The following is a 16,904-nucleotide window of genomic DNA, read 5'->3' as shown; positions in this document are numbered from 1 at the left end:
TTTCTCTGAGTGGGATGTAGGTGACCTATTTCAGAATTAGGAACATCGGGCTATATCGGCCCATGTGTCCCTTCCAAAATTGTAAATCATGGGGAACTAAGGAACTGTTGAGAGGGACTCCACCAGAGTGGTCCCTCTCTAGAACCAATAAACCCTCCAGTACCCCCACAATACACACCTCACTCACAGGCTTACCCGATTTCAGACTTTAGTTTTAATCGTAAAGCTGCCTGCAGAAGCCAGGCCGGAGCATCCTGTCTCTCTGCCCTGACTTGCCCCACCCCTCCCTCTCTTCCACTTAAGCCCAGTCCCCAACGTGTTCTCCTCCAGGTACAGAAGTGGGTCAGGCCAGAGTTATGAGTTGTGTAGTAACCCAGCCTACTGCAGTTCACTTCGAAGACTCAGGAAGAGTGGAGGAAGTCATGAAGCTGTCGGTGGGGCCAGGCTCAGGACAGGCAGGTGTGTCCTTCGGGGTCTGAACCAGAGTGCCCCCGCGGCGGGTGCTGGACACCTCCGATCCAGTGCCCTCCAGCAGCTTGACTACGAAGCCCACGCCCGCCAAACGCAGCAGCCCGCCGCCCGCGCACGCGTACAGCACCGGGTTCACGCTGCTGCTCAGGAAGGCCAGCGCGATGAGCACGTCGCGAGCCAGTTTCAGACGCTGCCCGGCAGGGCTGTCCTTGTCCCAGCCGGCCACTGTGCGGCCGGCTTCCACCAGGTTCACCAGGTGGTAAGGCAGCCAGAAGGCGGCGAAGGCCAGGATAATGAGCACCACCAGGCGGCCGGTGCGGCGACTGCGGCGGAAGCGCCGAGCCTGCAGCCTGCGCCCAATGTCAGAGTAGCTGGCCACCACCGCCAGGAAGGGCAGCAGGAAGCCCGTGATGGCTTCGAAGAGCAGATGGAAGACTTTATGCCCTTTGTTGGGATAGTCCGAGATGCAGATCAGAGTCCTGTTGTTCCATTTTACTGTACGGTACAATAGGACCGGTATGGCCAGCAGAAAAGACACCACCCAGATGCCTGCCAGCACCCATCGGGCAAAGGCCTTAGTACGAACCTTTTGGGACATAAAGGGGCGGGCCACTGCCAGTGAGCGGTCCAGACTCATGATGGTGATAAGCAGGACGCTGGCATACATGCTTATTCCACAGACATAGTGGCACAGGCGGCAACCCGTCTCACTAAAACTCCAGGTGCCTCGAGCCAGAAAGTGTAAGAAAAAGGGAGCGGTGAGCAACACGGCCAAGTCGGCCAGGGCCAAGTTCAGCACCAGCAGGGCGGTGACAGAGCGTTTCTGCATCCTTTTCAGGATGCTCCACACTACAAAGCTATTGCCGGGAAGCCCCACAGCCAGGGCCACAGACAGTAGGACAATGGGCAATAGAGGCAGGGACATGCCACCAGGAGAAGAAGGTGCTGCAGGAGATGTAGTGTTTGCAGCCATCAAAAGGACCTAGAGAGTGAAAGTGGACACACCCATGAGGGGAAAGCCAAAGGATTCTTAACCCCCACCCCCATCAAACTAGCATGGAGTAGTCTGGTCTCCAAAATCAGAAGTTTCAGAGGCACCTTCAAAATATGTCACCCCATCACTGTCAACCTAATTGTCTTGAAGGCACCTGGTTGAATAGAAAGACTAATTTCCTAACCAGGCTGTGGGGCCCCTTCTTTGCTACAGACCCAGTTGCAAAATGTACAGCAACAGCAGTGTTTCCAAAACCCTTCACACTCTTTCCCTTAAGGGAACCTGGAGCCCAGCACCAGACTGGGAGACTTTCCTCAGCGCTGTGCGCGCCTTGAAAGGCTAACTCCTCTGTCTCCCAAGAGGCCACTGTCCACTTTCTCTAGTCACCTACCCACTCTCTCTAGAGAAGACCACGGGGCACCAGGAAGAACAGGGCAGGGAAGAGTTAGTTAATGGATGAGCCCTGAGAACCGTCCCTTTACAGAGGTCAGGCTTTTTTTGGTGATTCTGTCTCACCATCTCTCCAAGTGATACTTGCTACACACACACACACACACACACACACACACACACACACACACACACACACAAGCACACCATCCCATTCCTAGGATACTTACAGGGTTTCCCTGATGCTGATCAGAAGGTAATGCCATGTCTAGTTGTTGGATATGCAATCCTTGAATCTGTCTTAGCACCAGGGTCTTGGTCCCACTTCAAGGTCTGTCAGCTAAGTCAGCCAGAGAGGAAGTACCACAGAGCAGAGCAAAGGAGGCAGGGGCGGGGGAGCATCTTCCTGAGGGTGAGGCTGAAAACCCCCACACCTCCCTTCACTGTTGGGGTGGGACAGTCTGTGTTCCAAAGCGGTCCAGAAGGGAGGAAGACTCTTTGGGTGGGGCTAAGTGAGCAGTAGCCAGAAAGGGGCAGTGAAGTAGGAAAGAGGGGTGCCAGGAGTGACTTGGCTTGGGGTGTGGTCTAAAAGTGCAGGTCTAGACAGGAGGAGTGAGCAAAGTTACGGGTTGAATCGTAGGAGAAGGAAGCAAGGGAGAAGGCTCAGACTGAGACTGCTGATTTAAAAAATATTATCTTTGTACTTCACATTAACAACCTGCACGTGCTGTAGTTTTTTGATTAATGCACTTTTAGGTTAGGTTGACCGCCTATGTTCTGTGTATTGTTGTGCGTTAGGGTATCATGATATAAAAACAGCATATTGGGGTCAAGGCCACCCTAGGCTATATGAGATTTAGAGAGAGAGAGAAAGAGAGAGATAGAGAGAGAGAGACAGAGATCCATAGACACAGGAGGAGGGGAGTTACAAAGAGAAAGAACATCAATGAGAATGTGAAAAAATGAACGAAGGGAACCACAGCCTAATCTTGACTTCAGGCAGGTCAGCCCACGCCCATGCTGTGGTTATAGGAGACAAGCCACATCCAGCACTGCCCGTTACAGGTTAACCAATTCTCCATTCTTTATGAGAGACATCAAAGTCTAAGTGATCTCCTTCATAGCACAAAATACGGATGTCTTCCCCTTACCTTACCCAGGCCATTTAGCAGCCCTGGTGGACTTTCTTGCTGGGATCTAGGCAAGAATCCACACTTCTTTCCTGCATCCCTACAGCCTTGTACCATCTGGTTTCAACTCTGACAGGGAGAATGTGGGCTAAGCTAGGGGATACTGAGAAGGAAGAAGGATGAGAAGGATGGCTCAGGGCCAGCAGCGCCTCCCTCCAGCCCTACCACAAGAGCATCTAAGAATTCGTAAAGCCACCACAGATGCTGGCTCTCTTTGAAGTGTCCCATAGCACCAAGAACACATTCCTTCAGTCTGCATGGACCTTTCTGTTTGTCTTTCACTGTGTCACTTCTTAGGAAAAGCAGAGTAATGGTGTTCACTGATGTCCCTTAGTTCTCCAGTGCCCTCACTTGCTGTAAGTTGAGAAAAGCCAGATCAGCCAGCATTGGCCCAGTAACTGTGGAGCAGAGGATATGATGAAAAGGGAGGCTGAAACCACAGCAAGAAGAGAGGGCAGAGTTGAGGAAGGATCTCTCTGACCACATGGGGTGTGTAAGGGGGAGAGTATACAGCAGGGGAAGTTCAGGAACCTCTGCTCCAGAGCACCAGGACAGGACAGATTCTGTGTTTCAGAAGAAAGCTTCGGGTTCGGAGCTCCAGGGTCACCCACAGCCCTCCCAAGCGGACAGTGGGTTATCTTTGCACTTTCTCCCCACTCCATCTCCCTTGGGAAGCCATCTTCCCTCCGCCTCCAGAGCCTAGGCATGCTAAGTACACTTCCCCCCCCCCCCGATTCAGAAGTCACGGCAACCCTGGTTTTGGTGTTTGCAGCATGACCCTGGAGACTGGGTTTCCTTTTTTTGTGCATGTGTTGTCCTCTGCCTGAAGGGCAAGAAAGGTCATTGAAGTAGAGCCCAGAGTAGCCACTTGGGAGGTCAGCTGTCTCAGTGCGCTGGAGACTGATGCATGTGGGAACAAGGGATTCTGAAGGCTAGTAAGAATGTTCTGAGCCAACTAGGATGGGCTGGTTGTGTGTGGACCCATGATGCTCCCTAAAGGAAAAACAAAAAAAAACAAACAAACAAAAAGAAAACCTTGCGTTCTACTGTCCCCCAAATCAAAGGGGTCATTCAGGTTTTAGATCTGATAATAAGGAGATTCCAAAAGGTGGAGGCTAGAAGTAATGGAGAAGGGTTAGGAACATCAACAACCTTGGGAAGAGGGAAGGCAACAGGAAGAGAAGACGGAGAAAAGGAAGGTACCACCTTCCTAAACATTTCTTTCAGTTTTCCAGATATCCCTACCATTCCCCACACTTCTTCCTCATCAATCTTCAAACTTCCCCCTGTAAAGCAATTTCTGGCTCCTGGGTTTCTTCGTAGGTCTGGTGGTTTTTAAAGGGTACGCAGGGGTGAGCCCAGGGTCAGAGGGAAGGGTTAAATATTGGGGTCCTAGGTTCCTGCACCCACATCCAGCCATGTGCTTTTGTCTCAGTGCCAATCACCAGTCAAGCAGGAACACTTTCTCTTCACACTACACAGATTTCCTTCCCCGCTCGCTCCTCGCTCGTAGGCCAGTTTCTTCCTCCTAAATGTTTCTAAGAATAGATTTTATCCACTCCCATCCAAACTCTAAAGTGGTTCTCCAGCTAGGCCTAGGGAGGCAGGCGACCTGGATGGGGAGGTGGGACAGGAAGCCGCTGAAGGCTGACACCATCCAGTCCTGACCCGTCTCGGTAGAGAATGAGAGAGCTTTAGTACACTCCAGGAGCACATCTGCGAATGGCTTCCCAGGGTATTTCACAAGAATAGCTGCTGGCAACGTGTAAGTAGTGTTGGTACACGGATCTAGGCTGTACTGTAAGCACAAATTTTGAACATAGGCCACAGTCACCCTCACAATCCCGTGGTTTGGAGGAATCAGGTCCAGATAGAGAAATCCTTATTCAGCCAAACTCAAACTGCAATCAGAAAAGGGTCCCCAAGTACTCCAGAGCTCTGGGAACACAATGAAAAGTGGTAGGGGAGCCCCGAGGTGGGGCTACCATTCCTGACTGTCTTTCTCCGTCCTGCCCCCGCCTCCGCCTCCGGGGTCTCCATTGCCCCTGCCCTGCCCCATTATTTTCAACCTAGGAGTAGTTCGGAGCTCCATGGTACCCTCCCTAGAGCGGCTGCCCCCTCGGGCCTCCCCAGAGCCCTCGAAGAGTCGAGTAAGGAACCGAGGCCCCGCCCGCGGCAGCAAATCCCCCGCTGTGAAGACATAGAGCACTGGGTTGACGCTGGAACTGAAGAAAGCCAAGGCTGTAGTTCCAGCGCGCGCCGCCTGGCCCGCCCCGCCGAGCCTGGCCAGGGGTCCTTCCGGCGGAGCGAGCGCGGCCACCGCCTGTAGGAGATTGACCGCGTGGTAGGGAGCCCAGAGCAAGCCAAAGGCCAGCACGATGGCGCTCACCAGACGACCCACCCGTGTGCCTTGTCGCCCCGAGCCCCAGCGCGCTCCCCGCAACCGCGCCAGCGTCACGCCGTAGCAGCCGAGCACGGTCCCAAAAGGCAAGACGAAGGCAGTCAGGGTCTCCAGGCTCAGATGAGCAGCTGCATGCACTGGCGATGGGTGGCACAGCTGACACACGCGACCGCCCCAGAGGTGGCGGTAGACCGCGGCCGGGATGGCAAGCACCAGGGCGGCCAGCCAGACCCCCAGCAGCAAGCGGCGGGCCAGGGCCGGGCTGCGCAGTCGGGGAGCCAGGAAGGGCCGAGTGACTGCCAGGCAGCGCTGCAGGCTGAGCAGGCTGGTGAGCAGCACACTAGCGTACATACTGAGCGCGCACACGTAGTACACCGCCTTGCAGCCCACCTGGCCTAGGGGCCAAGCCTGTCGGCTCAGGAAGGCCACAAAGAGTGGCGTGAGCAGCAGCACCGCGCCATCGGCCAGCGCCAGGTGCAGCACAAGTGTGGCCGCCAGCGGCCGCCCCGCCGTGGGCCGCCAGCCCGCCAAACTCCACACTACGAAGCCATTGCCTGGCAGTCCCAGCAACGCCGCCAGCAGTAGAAAGGCAGTGCCGGTGGCCCGCGAGCCCTTCCAGCTCAGTAGCGTCTCATTCCCAGGCGGACGGTAGCAGACAGACATCCTTCTAGGGGGAGAGCTGCAAGAATCCATAGAAGGGGACATTCAGGATTGGGCAAAGGCCCACATTACCTCTGATGCTAGATGAGAAGGAACCGTGCCTCCCCCAAGTTCTGTGCGGCTTGCCTCTCTTCTCTCCAAGAAACCAATTCAAACAGCTCCTTAGAACCTGTGGCTTCTGTCCTCAGTCAAACCTTCCCTGCTTGGTGTGTTCCCAGTGGCCACTGGTACCAAGGCACTGGTGTTCCCCAGTTCCATTGTAGACAGTCACTGTCTCCACTTCTGGCCTTCTGCATACCTGCCTCTGTATCTAATCTCTAATCTCAGTCTTTGTATCTCAGTGCTAAAGTGGCTGGCAGTGAATAAAGGAGAATGGGCAGATCTACTTACCCGGCTGGGAGAGAGCAGAGTTGGGAGGGTGCAGAGAGATTTAGGGAGGTGACAGGTGAAGCCAGCTGCTGTGGATGAGGTGCCTAATCCTGCCCCGTGCCTGTCACATTTGCTGAGAGGATGAGTCGAGAATGGAGAGGGACAAGATGGTGCTCACCCTGGGCCCTCCTTCCTACTCCTTCCCATCACTGACGGGCCCAGGCATGTGGAGGCCAGCCTCCCCAGGAAGCAGGATAAGGCTGAGGTGCAGAGAAGGCTCAGCCTGTGGAGAAGAGCAGTTGTACCTGCTAACGACTGCTCTCACATCTTCCCCACCTCTGGCTTCAGTCCTTCCAGCCCACCTTCTGCAATGTTTACGTTCTATCTAGCCTCCATGGCTTGCAGGCAACAGAGAAGCAACCCAAACAAGACGCTCTCCCAGACGCTCTCCCTTTGCTTGTTTCAATCTTCTGTCCCTTTGGAGTGTCCTCCTCTGCTTCAGTCTCTTTGGGGGCCTGTCAGAGCCCTTCCACCCTGCAGCTATTACTCAGTTGCCAGTGACAACTTTTCAGTGTAAGGCATGATGCTCAGGCCTAAGGCTATGCATGCGGGTAGAAAGAGCTTACAACCTGGTTTGGGGGTGGAGATCATAACATTCGGGAGGGACAGAGCATATTAAGATCAGGAAAAGGAAGGCTGAAGAGATGGCTCAGTGGTAAAGAAACTGGCTGCTTGGCCAGAGGACCTGGGTCTGCTTCCCAGCACCCGTGGTAGGCAGCTCATAACTATTTGGAATTCTAGCTCCATAGAGTCTAACACTGACTCTGGCCTCCTCATCTCCCCCACCCCCGCACACGCGCGCGCGCGCGCACACACACACACACCCCACATCAGGAAGAGGAGAGCAATTCAATGCATTGCTCCCCATGACTAGCCATCAGGACCCTGAGGTATACAGAATACCTAAGGCAGAATAATACTAGGGCATGCCCATTGAGGATTGCCCTAGAGGTATCATACCCCTATATAATTTGCCTTTGATTGGTACCTGAAGTGACCCTGGCTGGGGCTCCAGCTGGCATGAGAAATGAAGCTGGCTAAGTCACAGAGCTGTCCAGGCACTTTGTGTTTCTCAGGACTCAGGGAGCTGGGGAACTAGGAGAGTCTGGAAGGCTCCCAGTCAGGAGAGCAGGGGCTGTGCTCAGTTATGGGGTTTACTAACAGTAAACCTGTTTCTGTGCAATTGTCCATCGTGGCTACAGTTAACATCAGAAATGAGACCTTGGCCATCACAACTAGAGTTCTTAGGCTGGGGAGAGGCTCAGTCAGCAAAGCCCTTGCTATACAAGTGTGAGGACCTGCATCCAGCACCCAGAAACCATGTTAAAGGAGTGCATGGTTTGTAATCCTAGTGTTGGCAGATGGAAACAAGTGGGTTTCTAGGGTTCACTGCCCGGCTATCCTAACCAGCACAGAAATCTCCAGGCCTATTGAGAGGGAGGGAGGGAGGGAGGGAGGGAGGGAGAATCCAAGTCTTCCAGCATGCGTGCTCTCCCTCTTCCTCCCCCCAACCCCCCCCCTCAGCTAAAGCCCAGATACTCCTCTGATTAGTGTAGTGGGGATCATAGCTGGAGATACATTTTTAATTAGCAAACCAAAAAAGATGAGAGTAGTGTCGGCTCATAGACACTGGAGCAGGCATTTCTAGAGAATAAAGCCAGAAAGAAAAAATGTTTAGCCAGTACTTTTCCAAGCAAGGAGGGGATAAGCAGGAAGGCCAGGGTTCCAGAAAGGATCCTGGCGATGCTGGTTCTGTAGATCAGAATCAAGCTTCTCATCAGTGTCCCACCTTTCATAGTCCCCAAGTCTCCATCACAGTTAGCCCAGGCTTTTCCAAAGACTGCAGTTTATAACTTTCCAGTAGGTGGCGGCAGTCAGCGGGGCTCACATGGAATGTTCCATCTCTGGGAGTGTGGGCCAGAAACTGTTCTAACACTGTTCTAATAGGAAGATCAGTTCAAGGTGGCCAGTGAGGACTACAAAGTAAAACTGTGTTTGGATAAGGGGCGGGGAATCAAAAATCTAACCTCATCCTTTGCATCTCTACAGAGACACAAACTGCTAACTTCTACCACGCCTCAGAGGCTCCTCCTCCTCCCTCCTCAGACTTTGTCCCTCTTACTGACCAGGCAAGGGGGGCAGAGTCCACGCTTGACTCATCTCTCGCTTTACCAGGGCTCAGATCTCAGCTTTATACAAAAAAGCAAGAACAACAGAGAAGCGCCCAGCCCCAAAGCAACAGGGAACGACTCGCCTTTCCCATCCCTCTACATGGAGTACCTTTCAGCCTTCCACCCCAATGGCCTGCTTAGGTGATTTCTAACCCTTGCTTCTATACTTCAACCCTAGGGATATGGGCAGACAAGGCAAAACAGCCCCAGACAGACTCACTTCCCTGCCTCTACAGATTTCTCTGACTCTACAACTATTTTGTCCTCCCTCTTCTAAGCCTCTCCTTTGGATCTGTAACCCTACACCCTCTAGCCACCCCACCCCCCAGTATCGCCAGACTTGCCAACCCCCTCCTTACTCCTGGTGTTTTGTTCCCAACCATCAGGTCAGTATCCACCATGAGCTCGGAGTTAAGCCGTAGGGTCTGGAGCTCAGCTCCTCCACCTCAGCGACCCTTCCGTGTCTGTGATCATAAGCGGACAGTCCGGAAAGGACTGACAGCTGCCAGCCTCCAAGAACTGCTAGATAAGGTAAGTGGTCGAGCTTCTGGGTTCCTGGACCAAGGAAGCCATGGGATTCATGATAGTGGGGTTGGGGAGCAGGAAGTGTGCAGGCTCCATGATTGCCACCCCTTCAGAGGTCAAAGAAACAGTAAGTCTGTACTACATTTGAGTAAAGTAGTCTCTGCATAGTAGGCTTTCTTTGGCAGAGGAACAGTAGGTAAAAAGGGCTGGAGAAATGGGTCAGAAGTCATGGCGATCTGTATGTCTTTTCATAGTGCTAGGAATCAAAACTCTAGGCGAGGGCTCTGCCACCAATTTAAATTCCCAGCCCTTGATTTCTAAGAAAAAGCCAATTTCAAATCCTGGTTCTGCTACTTGTTAGCTGTCAAACACTGGGAAAATATTCAATCTATCAAAACCTGTTGTTTTGTTTTTGAAACAGGCTCTCACTTTTTAGCTCAGGCTAACCTTGAACTCAGAATAGAACCCTCTTGCTTCAGGCTTCCAAACACTGAGACTAAAGATACATACCTCAAAACCTAAGAAAACATTTTCAATGTTGGGCACTAAACCCAGGTCTTTCAGCATACTAGGCAAACAATTTACCTCTGAAGCACGGCTCCAGCCTTGTTTGTCTGCACAATTACTGAATAAATGCAAAGTTCTCATAGCTGACAGACATGGGCAGGGGATGAATCTCGGCTCTGATCTTAATGAGGTCAGTCAACAGACAACTGGAGCAGATGTTTATTTAACAATCTAGATAGTAAAGCTAAGCAGAACCCAGACTGGAGTGGCCTGCCCTAAGGAGGGACACAGCCCCAGGTGTGCTGTGCTAGGTGGCTTGAGGTGAGGTGGCTTTCTTTCCCAAATCACGGTGGGCTGGACCTTCCTTTTGGAGTATTTTCTCATGTTGTCCCTACGAAAAGAGGTATGGGAAAGGAGAGAGCCCAGCAGTGAAGAGCATGCACTGCTCTTACAGGGGAGTTTCCCAGCACCCACCTGGTGGCTCACAACCACTCCAGACAATCAGATGCCCTCTTCTCCATGCTTTCACATACACACACCTCACACACACAATTTAGGGGCTGGAGAGATGGCTCAGCGGTTAAGAACACTGACTGCTCATCCAGAGATCCTGAGTTCAATTCCCAGCAACCACAGGGTGGCTCACAACCATCTATAAAGAGATCTGTTGCCTTCTTCTGGGGTGTCTGAAAACAACAACAGTATACTCATATAAATAAATCTTTAAAAATAAAATAAAAATGTAAAGGAAGCTGTGTCAACACAGGATAAGTGATATGAGGTCACATCTGTTTAAGATTCCCATCCTTTAGCCGGACGTGGTGGCACACACCTTTAGCCCTAGCACTTGGGAGGCAGAGGAAGGCGGATTTCTGAGTTCAAGGCCAGCCTGGTTTACAAAGTAAGTTCCAGGACAGCCAGGGACACACAGAGAAACCCTGTCTTGAAAAACCACAAAAAATAAAAAAAATAAAAAAATCCCACCCTTTGATAGTGTTTACACATTGGTCAAAACCCTGGGGCCTCAGTTTCTGGTGCAAGGGAATGACATAAGCGCAGCTTCAAGGATGTTTAGTCACTAAAAAGTTCTATCAGAAGGCACACCCACTAAGATATAACTGTCGCCTTCCTTGGTTACTTCAAGTCCAGTTCCTTCCCTACAGGGTGGGCCTGGGTAATGATTCCTGGGAGAGGTGCAGGCCTCAGAAGCTATCCTTAAAACTGAGGTTGAGCTGGCCAGCCAATCACATGCTCTAGACCAGCACCTGTGCTGGTTCCTTGAGAGGGCCTTACAGGAGTCAGTGGGAGCCCCGCCCTTCCTGGTCACCTTGACTGTTTATATCCAGCCAAAGACTTTTCTTTCTCACCCAATTGTTCCTTAACCCTGACGTTCCTTCTGTGGCCCTTGGCAAGCAGTTCCACTTGGCCTCAGAAAGGTTAAGGTGCTAACTTAGAAAACAACTGTAGAGAACAGGAAAGCATAGGACGACACTGCAGATAAGCTAGATAAGACAGGTTTCATCTGGACAGACTTGGAGTCAGGGTCCAAAACTGTTGAAGTCTGGTTTTAAACTTCTAGACTCCAGTGATCCCCCTGCCTCTGACTCCCGAGCAGTCAGGACTGCGGGCATACTACCACACCCAGCTGATTTGTCATTCAGTTCCAGTAGGAGTGGCTCAGAGAGGAGCAAGAGTAGGTAGGTACACAGGGAGGGAGGGTAGATAGGTTGGTTTGCTCTGTACAGGTCCATCAACAGCTGCCATTTCTGTCGGGTGGTGATGGTCGCACACAGAGGCCAGTGAATCTCTTGAGTTCGAGGCCAGCCTGGTCTACAGACCAAGCTCCAGGACAGCCAGGGCGACACAGAGAAAGTACTGCCAGTTTTAGGAAGGATGAGCTGAAGTGCTCGTGTCTACAATCCCAGGACCCAGCAAGCTAACACAGAATTGCTAAGTTTGGGAGCAGGCTACACTACACCAACACCCTGTCTCAAAAAAAAAAAAAAAAAAAAAAAGACCACAAAACCAAGCAACCAACAAAACCCCCACAGGGAAGATGGCAAAACACCTGGAAGTAGAGCTGATATGCCAACCGGCTTGAGGCTGACGGGGCCTCCCTTCCTGCCACTTGTCACTGACAGGTCCTGGAGACCTTGCTGCTACGTGGAGTGCTAACGCTGGTTCTGGAGGAGGATGGGACTGCTGTGGACAGTGAGGATTTCTTCCAGCTGCTGGAAGACGACACGTGCTTGATGGCGCTCGAGCAGGGCCAGAGCTGGAGCCCCAAGGTGAGAGGCCCACAGTGGGGCTGCTTAGGTCCCCACTCCTTTCTGGTCCTCCCAGGCTTCTTCCCTAGCCTACCACTGACCTTGGGGGCAGAGGCACTGGGGAGCTGTGAAGAACATCCACTATTAGATGACATTGGGAAGACAGATCCAGCACTGACAGGATTAGCGATGGTTCTCAGGGTATGAGGATAAGTCTACTTCAATGATGGGGATGTCCCACAGAGTGGGATGTTGTCATACGGCCTAGGACGGGAGAAGCCAAAACACAGCAAGGACATCGCCCGCATCACCTTTGATGTGTACAAGCAAAATCCTCGAGACCTCTTCGGCAGCCTCAACGTGAAAGCTACATTCTACGGGCTCTACTCCATGAGCTGTGATTTTCAAGGAGTTGGCCCTAAAAAAGTACTCAGGTCAGAGACCAGCGTGTCATACAACCCTCGGATCCACGTATCCCATGAGCTAGCTCTCCCTTATCAACCCCCCCGCCCCCAGGCGTCCAAGCCCCAACATCCTTGCAGCAGTTTCCCCTAACTCTCTGATCTCCTCTCTGCCCTCCAGGGAGCTCCTCCGTTGGACTTCCTCGCTGCTGCAAGGCCTGGGCCATATGCTGCTGGGCATCTCCTCGACCCTTCGCCACGTGGTAGAGGGGGCTGACCGATGGCAGTGGCACCGGCAGACACACCTCCACTCCTAATGAGATCATGCTTTGAGCCTGTGCTGAAAGACTGGTTCCATGTGACACATGAGGGTAGTAAAGGCATCATCAGGCTTGGGGTCTGCAGTGTTCCCTAGGTAACCAAGCTGACTGCATCCTAACAGATCAGCACACTGCCTTGGTCTTCTGGTCTGTACATCTTCCTGAAGAATGCTACCTGTCTTCCCTCCATTCCTGCCTTCCACTTACCCTGCAGAACCACTACCTTGTCCCCTGGCATCCTGATTCCACCGTATCTAGGTTCTTACTGACGCCTATCCCTAAGATCCTGCAAACCAACGACAACTGTCCCTAGCTTTACTGCAAGATAACTTTCCCCTAAAAAATAAAAGTATTTCCAAGAAAAATACAAAAGTCTTTACCAGTATGTCTTGGGGGAGGGGAGAATAACAGATGGGCATAGAGATTAACAGGATCTAGCTGCCACAGACCAGGTTGGCCTTGAAGTCTTGATCTTCTTGTTTTACCCTCTGGAATAGTAGGTTTACAGTTTTGTGCATATTACTACATCTGGCTGCAGTAAGACTTTTGGCTCCAATTTAAACCAGGAAGGATAAGCATGGCCCCCCTCCCCATCGAGACCTATTCCCAGTTGCACGCTCTCAGTCTTCAAGTATAGAGTTCAAGACCCGCCTCCGCTTGGCCACAGTACTTTGCTGGTGTTCCCAGGCCTCTCGCCTCTTCAAGAAAGTAGTTAGGGCCACATTTCGAGCCACATGGTGGCCAAAAGGATCTTGAATCAACTCCTGGTTCTTTTCTCCTGCAAAGAAAACCACTCCTATTTAGCATCACTCATGCTTAAAGACAAACTCTACTTGAGGTAAAGGGCCCTCCATTTTCACTCAACACTGGCCCAAAACAGGAATTACAAACACCTCACCATTAAAGTATGAAAGCCGGATAAAGAGGGAGGAATAACAACATCTCTGCAGAATGCAGAACCAGACTGCACTTTTGAAATCTGTTGAACCAATCAGCTACCGGGTGCAGAAGGAGCCTGGAGACCACTCCCGGGCAGTGGTACTCACCCAACTCAGCAGCAATTTCTTTCCGAGCCCCCAGAGCTGCTCCACTCCAGATGGCATCTAATACACGGCTGCCATGGCGGCTGCATGCAAGAGCCACATACTGTCCCTGAATTGAGACAAGGAAGGTAAAGTCCCGCCAGGGAAGTACACAGTGTGTTCTGGGGACAGAGAAATAACTTCAGAAGCCCTGAGAGGCACAGTTTAAACAACACAGGACCGATCCTGCCTCCAGCTCTCAGGTCCAATCCTGAGATTGGCAGCTCCTTTCTCTAAAGCAGTGGTTGGGGGGACTGGAGCACAAGTCTAACCTTTAGGGTCTTCAGCACACGACGACGCTGCTTGTGTGTCACTGAGGGGCTAGTCAGGATGGCATCAAATACATGAGAGCCAGCGGGACTCTGGGCCAGAGTCAGAAGCTGTGGTCCGGTCAAGGCACTCAGACTTCGCAGCACAAGTCCAGGATTGGAAAAATTCAGCAAATGCTGGAGCAGTAGAGACCCAAGCACGGTCACCTCCCTCAGCGCTCTGGCTGTGGCCATTTCAACCTGGGAGTACAGAAATAGGGAATTAGGAACCAGGTAGATGATGGCATCTCTAGGTTACTGCACCCTTTTCAAAGGGGTCAGAAATCTCATGTTAACCCAAGGGGTTTCCCAAGCCCTAAGAACCCTAGCCCCCAAATAGCCCTATCTTACCTGATGTTCTGCAGGCACCGCCCCCTCCTCCTCCATTAGTTCATAGTATACCTCATAAGCCAACAAAGAAGCAAAGAGAGGCACACAGGCTACTTGCCGGGACGGGGGCTCTGCACAATGAAATGCCTAGATAGGAAGACAAAGCATAATAACTCCTGAGATGGACCCCATCTCTAACACCATGATTTTCCAGATAAGATCTGGCTCAACAGCAAAGCATGCTCCATAGAGTCTCGCCTGCCTTGTTCTCCCTCCCAGCCTCTGAACTCAGCTGAATTCACTTACCCCTCAAAGTTCTCCATGTTCTGGAGGATACATTTCTTTTCAGGGCTGTTCTTAGACTCATCTGTCTCCCTATCTATAGCCCCCTCAATACATACCCTCCCACACCCAGATGAGACAGATCCCAACTAGTTAGGTCAGGGCCTGGATGAACTGTGAAATAACACCCACTCACCTCAAATAACAGCTGCAAGACCTGGGCCTGGTGAGTCCCAACCCTGCGGCAGGCTTCCACCAGGGCGACAACGACCCCTGGGTGGCCCCGGGCCAGGACCGCTTCCAAGGCAGGGCTCAGCTCCTCAAACACAAGGGACAGCTGAGAGGAGACATGGATTGAAGAATTGTTGACAATCAATTAGTGACTTCCTATAAAGTTAATCAGAAAAAAACTTCCTACTAAAAAAATTCTAGAAAAGACATAAAAAACACTGTCAACATCAGATGGTTCTCTGTGCTGTGTAAAACCCAGAAGATGACAGCCATGGAGGGACCACCCTACCAGGGAAGAGTCTAAAAGTTCCTTCTGTAGAAGACAGGGAAAACCAAGGGCAAGGCGGGTCTAGAACTAAACCCACCCTTCTACTCCATGTGCCAACCCAAGGACCACAGGAAAAGCCCCTTGCGGTAAGCCGCAGGAAAGCTACGGCACTGGCTTCAGCACACCTGCGGATTTATAGACAAGAAGCCACAGAACTTGCCAGCTGCAAACTTGAACTTAGCAGATTGGCATTTAGATCTGGGAAGCTAAAACCAAACGCTAGGAGAAGGGTACCTCCACCCTGATCCCTGGAAAACACCCTTTGTCTGTCTGAATAACCTCTCGTGGGTGATAGATAGGTAGTAAACTGTCAGGGAAGTACAGAGACCAGCACACAATAAAGTGAGGCCCCAAAGCAGGGCACTGATGGCGCACACCTTCCCAGCAGTCAGGATGCAGACATAGGTCAATCTTGTTGAGTTCAAGACCAGTTTAGTTAACAGAGCAAGTTCTAGGGGCTACAGAGAAACTCTTTCTCAAAAAACCAAATAATAAAAATAATAAAATAGCAACATAAGTAAATAAATAAATAAGTAAGGCTCAATGATTAATAATAGCAGAAGGGACCCAGGCCATGTTTCCAACTCACTAGCTCAGGAGAAGTGACCGCATCCAGCAAGCGCTGCAAAGGGAAGTTCGCAATGGGATGCTCGGCCAAGGAGCACAGCTGACCCTGGAAGTGGTCCTTATAGAGGCGCTGGAGCCTCTCTGCTTCTAACACCAGCAGCACCTGCTCCAGGAGTCTAGAGCTCGTCTGATCCCGAAGAAACAGAAGTAGAGGGCTAGAGGTAAGAAGAGTGAGACCAGGGCTAGAGAGGCAGCTCTGTGGTTAACAGTCCTTAATGTTTCTGCAGGGAACCTGGCTTCACAGGCCCTTTCCTGCCCTCCACTACAAACTCAGTGCACATACATATACACAGGCAACAGACTCATACAAGTGAAGTAAAAATAAAGTTTTTTCTTAAAGAGCTGGGTTTGATGATGCACACCTTTAAGCTCAGTATTCAAGAGGAAGAAGTGAGTTCACGGCCAACCTGGTGTATATAATGAGTCCTAGGCCAGCCAGTGCTACATAGCGAGACCCTGTCTCACACAGATGAAGGATGAGACTGGGGCTTGAGAGGCGGCTCAGTGGGTAAGAGCACGTACTCACTGCTCTTGCGGAGAACCTACGAAGTTCAGTTCCACCGGCAGTGGTGGCGCACACCTTTAATCCAGCACTTGGGAGGCGGAGGCAGAGGCAGGTGGATTTCTGAGTTCGAAGCTACCTGGTCTACAGAGTGAGTTCCAGGACAGCCAGGGCTTCACAAAGAAACCCTGTCTCGAAAAACCAAAACAACAACAACAACAACAACAACAACAAAGGTTCAGTCCCCAGCATGCACAAGGCAGCTGACAACCACCTGCAAGTCCAGTTCCAGGGTTTCTGCTGCCCTCTTCTGGCCTCTATTGACACTGCACATGTAGTGTACATCACACATGTAAGCACAACTTCATAAACATAAGATAAAAATAAATCTAAGGGCTGGTGAGATGGCTCAGTGGGTAAGAGCACCCGACTGCTCTTCCAAAGGTCCGGAGTTCAAATCCCAGCAACCACATGGTGGCTCACAACCA

General features: G+C 51.6%; 4 protein-coding genes across 4 annotated transcripts in view; 1 reads left to right on the top strand and 3 right to left on the bottom strand.

Annotated features, from left to right (window-relative positions):
• Positions 1-195: 195 nt before the first annotated feature.
• Ltb4r (leukotriene B4 receptor) lies at positions 196-2,217 on the bottom strand. The gene is made up of 2 exons (XM_021204012.1): positions 2,086-2,217; positions 196-1,453 (listed from the first exon to the last, which is right to left on the bottom strand). Exons 1-2 carry the CDS (start codon positions 2,119-2,121, stop codon positions 389-391), a joined length of 1,101 nt encoding a protein of 366 aa, XP_021059671.1. The 5' UTR covers positions 2,122-2,217; the 3' UTR covers positions 196-388.
• Positions 2,218-4,816: 2,599 nt separating this feature from the next.
• On the bottom strand, positions 4,817-6,643 carry Ltb4r2 (leukotriene B4 receptor 2). Its single transcript, XM_021204053.2, has 2 exons — positions 6,497-6,643; positions 4,817-6,125 (listed from the first exon to the last, which is right to left on the bottom strand). The coding sequence occupies exon 2, from the start codon at positions 6,107-6,109 to the stop codon at positions 5,027-5,029; it is 1,083 nt and encodes a 360-aa protein (XP_021059712.1). The 5' UTR covers positions 6,110-6,125; positions 6,497-6,643; the 3' UTR covers positions 4,817-5,026.
• A 2,026-nt stretch (positions 6,644-8,669) lies between these two features.
• Cideb (cell death inducing DFFA like effector b) lies at positions 8,670-13,093 on the top strand. The gene is made up of 5 exons (XM_021203388.2): positions 8,670-8,847; positions 9,093-9,237; positions 11,880-12,026; positions 12,249-12,439; positions 12,588-13,093. The coding sequence occupies exons 1-5, from the start codon at positions 8,807-8,809 to the stop codon at positions 12,721-12,723; spliced, it is 660 nt and encodes a 219-aa protein (XP_021059047.1). The 5' UTR covers positions 8,670-8,806; the 3' UTR covers positions 12,724-13,093.
• Positions 13,079-16,904, bottom strand: part of Nop9 (NOP9 nucleolar protein) — an 8,594-nt gene continuing 4,768 nt past the window's right edge. The window contains exons 5-10 of the mRNA XM_021203387.1: positions 15,877-16,069; positions 14,925-15,065; positions 14,468-14,593; positions 14,081-14,317; positions 13,773-13,878; positions 13,079-13,504 (exon numbers count right to left, since the gene is read on the bottom strand). Coding sequence (XP_021059046.1) covers positions 13,347-13,504; positions 13,773-13,878; positions 14,081-14,317; positions 14,468-14,593; positions 14,925-15,065; positions 15,877-16,069 — 961 coding nt within the window. The 3' untranslated portion in view covers positions 13,079-13,346. The remainder of the gene's footprint in view (positions 13,505-13,772; positions 13,879-14,080; positions 14,318-14,467; positions 14,594-14,924; positions 15,066-15,876; positions 16,070-16,904) is intronic.

This window comes from Mus pahari, chromosome 8 (genome assembly GCF_900095145.1).
Source record: "Mus pahari chromosome 8, PAHARI_EIJ_v1.1, whole genome shotgun sequence".
NCBI lineage: Eukaryota > Metazoa > Chordata > Mammalia > Rodentia > Muridae > Mus > Mus pahari.
This window is presented reverse-complemented; position numbering and strand designations above follow the sequence as displayed.

Coding starts and splice junctions, on each gene's coding strand:
- Ltb4r2 (XM_021204053.2), bottom strand. CDS start 6,109: ATGTCTGTCTGCTACCGTCCGCCTGGGAATGAGACGCTACTGAGCTGG.
- Ltb4r (XM_021204012.1), bottom strand. CDS start 2,121: ATGGCATTACCTTCTGATCAGCATCAGGGAAACCCT. Junction 1,454..2,085: donor ATCAGCATCAGGGAAACCCT/GTAAGTATCCTA, acceptor TTCACTCTCTAG/GTCCTTTTGATGGCTGCAAA.
- Cideb (XM_021203388.2), top strand. CDS start 8,807: ATGGAGTACCTTTCAGCCTTCCACCCCAATGGCCTGCTTAG. Junction 9,238..11,879: donor TCCAAGAACTGCTAGATAAG/GTAAGTGGTCGA, acceptor TGTCACTGACAG/GTCCTGGAGACCTTGCTGCT. Junction 12,027..12,248: donor GCCAGAGCTGGAGCCCCAAG/GTGAGAGGCCCA, acceptor GATGTCCCACAG/AGTGGGATGTTGTCATACGG.